Source organism: Salarias fasciatus, chromosome 4, assembly GCF_902148845.1.
Source record: "Salarias fasciatus chromosome 4, fSalaFa1.1, whole genome shotgun sequence".
Classification (NCBI taxonomy): Eukaryota; Metazoa; Chordata; class Actinopteri; order Blenniiformes; family Blenniidae; genus Salarias; species Salarias fasciatus.
Genome location: NC_043748.1, coordinates 11,593,139 through 11,602,159, shown reverse-complemented (window position 1 = coordinate 11,602,159; position 9,021 = coordinate 11,593,139). Strand labels below are relative to the sequence as shown.

At 43.1% G+C, this 9,021-nt stretch overlaps 1 protein-coding gene across 1 annotated transcript; it reads right to left on the bottom strand.

Moving 5' to 3' along the window:
- Positions 1–483: 483 nt before the first annotated feature.
- On the bottom strand, positions 484–8,082 carry LOC115386710 (cytochrome b-c1 complex subunit 2, mitochondrial-like). The gene is given in 16 exon segments (XM_030089139.1): positions 484–1,142; positions 3,212–3,365; positions 3,445–3,521; positions 3,596–3,676; positions 3,870–4,069; positions 4,148–4,243; positions 4,636–4,693; positions 4,880–4,977; positions 5,272–5,396; positions 5,473–5,529; positions 5,635–5,699; positions 5,901–6,004; positions 6,007–6,024; positions 6,027–6,048; positions 6,222–6,323; positions 7,974–8,082. Coding segments are annotated over 16 exon segments (1,374 nt in total). The 5' UTR covers positions 8,007–8,082; the 3' UTR covers positions 484–1,058.
- Between the last annotated feature and the right edge of the window lie 939 nt (positions 8,083–9,021).

Below are 9,021 nucleotides of genomic sequence, written 5' to 3'. Positions count from 1 at the left end.
TCTTTTTGTATTTCTTATGTTTGACTCCTTTACTTCATTAAATGATCTCTATTATGCACCAGGTTGCCCCCATCGTACAATGAAAACTGTGAAAACTGTACTTTAACATCAGCAATGTATGATAAAACTGCCAGTATATTTAAAAAGTCATATTTTGTGTACATTTCATGTGACAAATTGTAGTGTAGCACTGAATATTGTTCATGAAATTACTGAGGGGCACTAAACCCCATTCTAAGATTTTTTGGGGTCATTTTTACACCGCTATGTATGAGACAATGTGATAGTGAAATACATTTAAGTGACATCTAAGTATTAATCTACACATTGCAATGATTGCTCTGCAAAGTGTTAATATTCACTGAAATCCCCCTGAATGTTGACATAAAAACATGAGAATCACACCAAGGTCGCCTACAGATAGCTACAGGAATGCGTGTGGGAATAATCTTCTACTATTGCATCAAGGACAACATGGACAAGCACATACGGGGTATTTTTTATTTGATTCTTTATGTACATGTTGCTGGTTTTCAGTAAATCATCAACAACTGTTCAGTGTACTGGCAGCACAAATATGATATAATCAGGATGGAGAGCAGTTTTCTGTCTCATCGAGTTGATTCTTGTGGTTTTGGGTCCCCCCACTGGCTGAAGGACGATACAATACTTGTTGGCGTTAAAAACACACCGGCTGAAATAAACCAACAATGTTGGTATGGACTTCATTTCTTCAAAAACCACTTCTATGTGCATTTAACCATCACGACACACTTCACACTGAGGTCTTTGTGAAATGCAAAACTCAAGCGACAACAAGCTGTTTTACTCTTATTTTAATTTACATAGATATACAATACAGTGGAGCTGTCAAAAACCGAACAAGACTGGCTGCACTGTGTTGTTTCCACAAACTGCAGGACAGATTACAGATGATTGGTGACTTGTGATGAGAAGCTGCAGGAGGCCGTGGCTCTGAGGTCCGCTTTTCTTCTTCCTCCTGTTTAAAACTGCCAGGCGCCGCACGGGAGAGGTAAAATAGCTGTTCTTAAACGTGTTCATACTTCGTCCACAAACGGCGTATTGGTGAGATGTCCGGTCGATGCCATGGTCTTCTTGCCAGCCACAAACTTTTTCGCAGCCTGTAAAGAGAAGCCGGAGAAACTCGATGACTCACTACCTGCTTTTTTTTCCAGTTTATTTCGCTTAAATCAATTCTTACTGAATCACAGTTCAAAATCAAATCACACATTAGAGAACAAAAATTTTTCAGCATTTTCAAATCTCAGATCCACAACAGCTCCTTCTTACTATAAATCACAGTTAACGTTAATTCCTTGTTCAAATAACATGAGAGAGAAACAAAATGATCTGTCATAATCTGACTCAGATGTGAATAAATGACTATATCAAGCCAACATTTTAAAACCATCATGATAAGATGAAAACAGGAAGAGAAATGCTCAAAAAGGATCCGGTAGAAGTGGCCCGCCCCTTATTCACTTTTCCTCTAATAACTTATTTGCACAAATGTCTACAACAGATGCATTAAGTCAACATATACAGTGGGGCAAAAAAGTATTTAGTCAGCCACCAATTGTGCAAGTTCTCTCACTTAAAAAGATGAGAGGCCTGTCATTGTCATCATAGGTTTACCTCAACTATGAGACACAGAACGAGAAAAAAAAAATCCAGAAAATCACACTGTCTGATTTTTAAATAATTTATTTGCAAATTATGGTGGAAAATAAGTATTTGGTCACCTACAAACAAGCAAGATTTCTGGCTCTGACAGAGCTGTAACTACTTCTTTAAGAGGCTCCTCTGTCCTCCACTCGTTACCTGTGTTAATGGCTTCTGTTTGAACTGGAGAGGACTGGGAGAATGTCATCTGATCAGATGAAACCAAACTAGAACCTCTTGGTAGAAACACAACTTCTCGTGGAGAAAGAATGCTGAATTGCATCCAAAGAACACCAGAACTACTGTGAAGCACGGGGGTGGAAACACCGCCCGGGCAACAAAGGAGTGGCTTCGTAAGAAGCATTTCAAGGTCCTGGAGTGGCCTAGCCAGTCTCCAGATCTCAACCCCATTGAAAATCTTTGGCGGGAGTTGAAATGGTAAATGGTAAATGGTAAATGGTCTACACTTATATAGCGCTTTTACACTGCATTGACAGAGCCCAAAGCGCTTTACACTGCATTAACACATTCACCCATTCACACACCAGTGGAGGCGGCTGCCATGCAAGGCGCTCAGTCCATCCACTGGGGGCAGTTCGGGGTTCAGTGTCTTGCCCAAGGACAGTTCGACATGCAGACAGGGGGAGACAGGAATCGAACTAACAACCTCCCGATTGCAAGACGACTGCTCTCCCCACTGAACCACAGCCGCCCCAGTTGAAAGTCCGTGCTGCCCAACGACAGTCCCAAAACACTGCTCTAGAGGAGAACTGCATGGAGGAACGGGCCAAAATAGCAGCAACAGTGTGTGAAAACCTTGTGAGGACTTACAGAAAACGTTTGACCTCTGTCACTGCCAACAAAGGGTATATAAGAAAATATTGAGATGAACTTTTGTTGTTGACCAAATACTTTTTTTCCACCATAATTTGCAAATAAATTCTTTAAAAATGAGACTGTGATTTTCTGGATTTTTCTTTCTCTGATAGTTGAGGTATACCTGTGATGACAATTACAGGTCTCTCTCATCTTTTTAAGGGGGAGAAATTGCACAATTGGTCACTGACTAAATACTTTTTTGCTCCACTGTAACATGTTTAATTAAAAAAATCCTAAATTATTCTCAATAACAATATTCAACTGGTGACACAAATAATACACAGATGGTCTTTAAGCTCATCTTCTGCTCTCCTCCTTAGGTTGACCACATTGAAATACACTTTCTTTACTTGTATACAGTGAAAATAAGGACTGTAGCAGCAGGTTTTCACCACAGAAAAAAAGACAAACGAGCTTTGACTGAATGTAACTGCATAGGATGAAGTGGAAGACGGTGGTAACGGCTGTTTATAGCTTTTTTTCACAGCTCCATTATAGTATAGTTGCCATGACAACAGGCGTGAAGTCAAAAGAGGTAACAGGCATCGCAAATAAACAGAATAACATCGGTTCTGCGACGTTGGATGGTGTGAGGTAATTCAAACAAATTGAAATCAGATTGAACTATATGACCCGTGACTGTACTCACATTGACCACGTCGCCCTGGGTGACGGCGTCTATGGCCTGGAGGACGGTTTCGGGGGCCTGGTACGCTGCAGTGGCCAGAGCCTGACTGCCCAGCTCCTCCAGCAGGCCTTCAGACGTCTCCAAAGACATCAGGTACTCCGCCTTCACTTGGTTCCTACAGACACAGCGGACACAGCCCAGAGTCAACCACGGCTCATCTGTCAGTCAAACTCGCAGGTTGGCGATCGACTCACTTTGCGTTGAGGACGTCAGCCTCTGAGAGCCCGCCCTCTGCCACACCTCTCACCTGAGCAACGGCGGCGTTGATCACCTGCACGGGACAAGGCAACACGGATGTGTTGTGGAGACTCTGGTATTTCTGCACAGTCAAACGCCGGGACTCACCTCTCCTGCAGAGTCGGCTTGTGCGATGGTATAGACGCCGAACAGGCCGGAGTCAGAGTACGAGGCATTGAAGGCAGTGGCCTGAAAGAGAAGCGACGGAAACAGCAGGGATGTGAACAAACTCCAGGTTAAACTGGGTAAAGTTGACTCTAAAGGCCAATTACTAAAAATGGACTCCGAAGCATCCAGACAGATCCAGACAATGTGTAACACAACACTCTGTACAGGACGACACGACGAGGCGCTGGAGCCACCTTGTTCCTCTGTAACTTACATCAAACGGCTTCGCAGTAGCTTTGGCGATACCCTGGTTGAGTTTGCTGGAGAGGCCGGAGCCTCTCTTCACATGAGGGCCTGCTCCCAGAATCCTTTGCAGCACCGTGAAGGCATTCGCCTCGGCGGTGCCCATCACGCCGCCCTCGCTGGCGATCAGGGCGTGCACCAGGTCGTCGTTGTTGTGCAGCCGCAGCTCGCCTTCGCACAGAATAGCATCATGAGCAAAGAGCGGTGTTTAGAGAGAGCGGTGCTGCTTTGATGAAGTCAAACGTTTACCTCCCCGGTACAGGGACTGAGCCACGGGCGCTCCGGACCCGCTGCGAGCGCTCAGGAGCCCCTCGCCCACTTGCCTCAGGACGGAGTGTTTTACACCTGGAAAAGGACGGATCAATAGGATCGCTCAGGGTCTCTACGGGGCTTTATGATGATGAAACAGGCAGATTGTTTTAAAGCTTTTCCTCTTTCTGCTTGGTTTATTATTTTCCATCAACCAATGTTAAGAACTTCACACAACCCCACTTCACATAATCCAAGCTGAACTTGCCAGAACATGCAAGCACTGACTCACTACCGCTAAGTATTTGGCCAGAGGCCGAAATGCACTTGAAGCAAGTGAAAACTAATACATGAGCAAGCGCGCGCACACAGACACACATCAAGATGGCTGTGAAGCTTGAGTCTGACTTGGTGTCTATTAGGAAATAGGAGCCTCAATGCCCAAATAAAAAAAAAAGAGCAGCTGTAACGAAGGGATCCAGACTCACCGAGGCCGACGAGAGCCATTCTGCTGCTGGTGAAAGTGTCCTCAACAAATGAATGCAGCTGCAGGACGAGGAGGAGGAGGAGGAGGAGGAGGAGAGTGAGAGCCACACAGGCACAAACAAACCAACAAACCATGCTGCTGAAAGTTCACTTTCTGAGGGTTACCACATGATACCTGCAGCCCAGAGTCTGCTTGGATCACCGCAATAATAATTCATAAATTAAACAACACCAGCACAGCCGTACCTGCTCAGAGGAAACGCGGCCAACCATGTAGTCAGGGCAGTATAGAGAGTTGGACAGGCCGCTTTTGTATGCTGCTGCATGCAATGTCTCGACAACAGCTGCAAAGACACACAAAATTAAGTCAAAATTAGCATGTCTTAATGTGAAACAAGCTGTTTATAATCCTGATACTCAGACGGTTTTAAGTATTATAGGACCTTATTAAGAAGATACAGATCAGGTGGATTATGTAGTCTATAATCAATAATTCATTTGTGTATTTATTAAAATTGAGAAGATGAATATCTTTCATTGCATTCCACAGCAATGCTTTTAAGCTGTTCTGGTTCTCGAGATCTTAAAATCTGCTTTTCCCAATAAGAAGCGTGTGGCGTCATCTCTCAGTTACTCACATATCTGCGGACACTGCTCAGCCAGGGCCTTGTCGATCTTCACTCTGGTCGTCAGCTCGTGTACCTCCCACGGCCGGAACTCCTGAGTTGTGGTCACACTGACCAGAAACTCCAGTAATGAATCTCTGAATGCAAACAGAATGGCCAGGAGTCAGTAAAGAATCAAAACAAACCACACAGCCTGAACTGCTCATAACTTACATGTCTTTCCTCAAGCAGTCTGCGCTGTAGACCATGGCCTCTCTTGATGAAGTCACACTGGATGAAAGACAAACAACAACACAGTTGATTTCTCCTGGTGAAACAGAATCTATTCATAATAAAAGCATCAGCTCTGAGTGTGCAGAAAGTACAGTCTCTGACCTCAGGCTGCCTCCGACTGCTTCCAGACTGCGACAGAGCTTGAAGGCAGATGCACCCTTTGTTGTCTATAAAGAAAAAAAAAAAACAGATTGTGTAAAAAAGCAGGCAGGCTGAGGGTGGAGGTGCTGCTTCAATGAAACCCGTAGTATCACTTCTTCTACACTGTCAGATGGCGTCCGTGTTCATGGTGACTGTATTGAATACGGCAGACAGAGTCCGCCGACCCCCTGAAGGCACCACGCGTCACAGCCTCGGTCACAAATTACCAGGTTTGCTGCCAGTCGCAACACATGGGTGACACCCTGGTTTTCCATCGTCTCATAGCGACTGCCGGCTTTCACGAACACGCCGACACTCGACAGCGGGAGTTGTTCTCCAGCGACGCGATACCAAACCGTTTGGGAGCTTGGACACCTGGAGCAACACAGAGAAATGTTTTTTGTAGGCTTGAAATTTTATTTTAAACAGTTAAATATGCATTCAAAATAACAAAACAGACTATTTCCCAAAATCTTACATACTATTTGTTAATTTCCGATCGCATAGTGGACTTACAATTTCTTTAAAGCTGTTAAAATAAAGCCTACCTGAACATTTTGGGGGGTTAGAGGTGCAGCTGTGGCAGGTTTAAGGCCACCGAGGGGCTCAGTCAGCGCGTCGATCCTTCTGGCAGCGGCATAGCAGCGTTTCTGTGAGACAAAACATGAAATACAAAAATCATCAGAAGCTGTCACTAACATGCATTTGATCTCGGAAATGACTACAAGGTGCCCTTTCCGTAGTCTTCGACTGAACAACAGAAGATGTCCAAGTGAAAGTGCATCACGTTTATGTTGTATAAACATTAATTCAGGTAAATGTTAAACAGGGTACAGAGACACTCATAAAACACAAGCTGGCATCAGAGAAAAATATGATGAACATACCTTCTGTTAAAAACAGCCCTTTAGTTTAATGTATGTATGTAGCACCACTATTTGTAATTCCCAGAGCCAAAAGAAAGCACTGATAATGAGCACATACGATACAAAAACAAAAGTGTCCATTTACTTTACAGTCTTTCATCAATCCAAATTTTCAGCATACATTACTACTCTTCTTTTAATCCAACTATCAACTCACAAATCACAGAATGCTTAAACCTCTTCTGACATCTGAAAGTTGAAAGATCACGTCTTTTTTCCTAATTAATTCATTCATTAAACACATTTACTAAATAAAGAATAAAACCATATTTCTAAACTCAAATACATCCATAGCCAATCTGTAAGTAATCCATGCATACGCTGATACTAACCCTCTCACACACACATATCTAATAGAACATGTATGAAAAGAAGTAGGACTCTGATTGATCTGAGACGACGTGACACCAAAACTTGGCATTTCTTTGGCAATTTTTGATTAAAATTGTTATTTGATCACCCACGATTAATATACTGAATAATACATTTATTGATCCAAATGTTGAAGTGTTGTATCACGGTAGTAGAATTCTACCGTCTCCTTCATAGAGTAAAACTGCTTTAATTGAGTTTAAATATTAAATAATACAATGTAAATAAATGCAAACTGAACCTGGGTCAGAAATCTGTTCAGTTACTGTGTTAGGATGTATTAATAAAATGTTTCCAATATAAATAAGATTTCCTAAATCCACAGTAAAAACACAAGAAAAAGCTTGTTGTACATAATGTGCACAGCAAAAATATTAAATTGAATTTAATACACAGGCAATAATCTGATGCAGAATGACTGCATTCCGTGCTGTGTGAACTGGATGATAGCGACAATGTTTCTGCAGGCAGAGAGAGCAGCTGACAGTTGGATCATGACCTGAAATGACCTGGACACATTTAGTCCAGGGAGGCCACGACCTGCATATGTCCTGTCAACAAAGCCTGAGGTTACTGGGACTGCGTATATACACTATTACATGCTTTCCACTATAGTGAGACCATATGAGGGGAGTTAAGGGTTTATTCACAGTTCGATCAACATAATTGAAAGGTTCAGAGATGACCTTCAGGTCGCTTCCAAAGGAGCGACAAGAAACACATACTAACAATCCGGGTAAGCAAACTGTTTTACTGCATACGCAAACTGGATATTATTGGTTTTGGTAGGAGACAATGACCGGACCATACCAGGACGTGAAACAGTAAACCAGCCGCACGTTCAGAGATCTGTATTAGCCACACACCGAGCGAGCTAACTAGCCAGTAGGCTAACGGCGAACCGCGGGGCTACTTTTTGAGCCCGTCTGACGTCAGAACAAGCAGAGGTCGTGCCAGGCACGTTACAGCGGTCACATAAGTCCGAAAAAGTCGGAAACTCACGGAGATATTGTTCAGAGGCCGGATTCCTCTCATGATTCCTGACTCTCTCCTTCAGCCGGCACCGAAAGACAGCTATGGCGGCTGGATGACGTCTTACCCAGCATGCAATGCGGCGCGCAACTGAGTCTGACCAAAGATCACACGGGAGCAAGATGAGCAAGATAAACCCGTCCTTCACAAAAAACATCGTTCATGATAGAAAAAAAAAACCCGGATTTATTAAGTTTAAGCGTCTGTATTCTTGAACGCAGATTTTTCATGATTGGTTGTACCGTGCTGATGTTTCTTAGCGTGTGTTGAGAAATCCCGGAAGTATTCAATAACGCATGGAACGTCTTTGGGCCGAGTGACGATAATCATTCAGGAAGTGGCGCTGTGTATGAACGTAGAAGATTTGTGTTGGCTATTTGTTAGTTTGTGAGTGAATTACAGGTGCACCAAAAGAACTCCATGACACACTGTAATTACTTTGCATGGTCTTTATTCAAGCATTTCATATAATAAAAAACTAAAATTCACATAACCATTAATTAAAAAAAAAAAAACACTTGCACACATGTTTGTGAGAGTACAGCAAACAAGAACAGTTTTGTCCAGGAATGTGACGCCCTCTTCTTCACAGGACAAAACAACTTCAATTTTGAGGAATGTATTTTGTATTTGCTCTTGACAGCACCACTGGCCCTTTCCAAATGGATTCTCACGCTTGCAAGGGAGCTCGTCTCTTCTACGTCAGTTGCATACAGCTGTTGCTGACCATTTGTACACGCCAGCACCTTCAATTCTGCCCACATCACAGTAACACTTTCTCCAATGTCAAAACCTCGAGCTAATAGGACTAAGTCACCTGGCAGAAGCTGATTCAGAAAGCTACTGTTCTGTTATTTTCTTGTTACTGGTGCATCCACCCCATCCCTTTGAAGCAAATGAAATTTGTTACCAATCAGGTATTCAAGTATGTGACTGTGATTGTAGTGTGCTTGCAGGTCGGATGGCCTTTTAATAGAAACCTCAAAACAGTGAGTTATAGATGCAAAACATTTCCCAA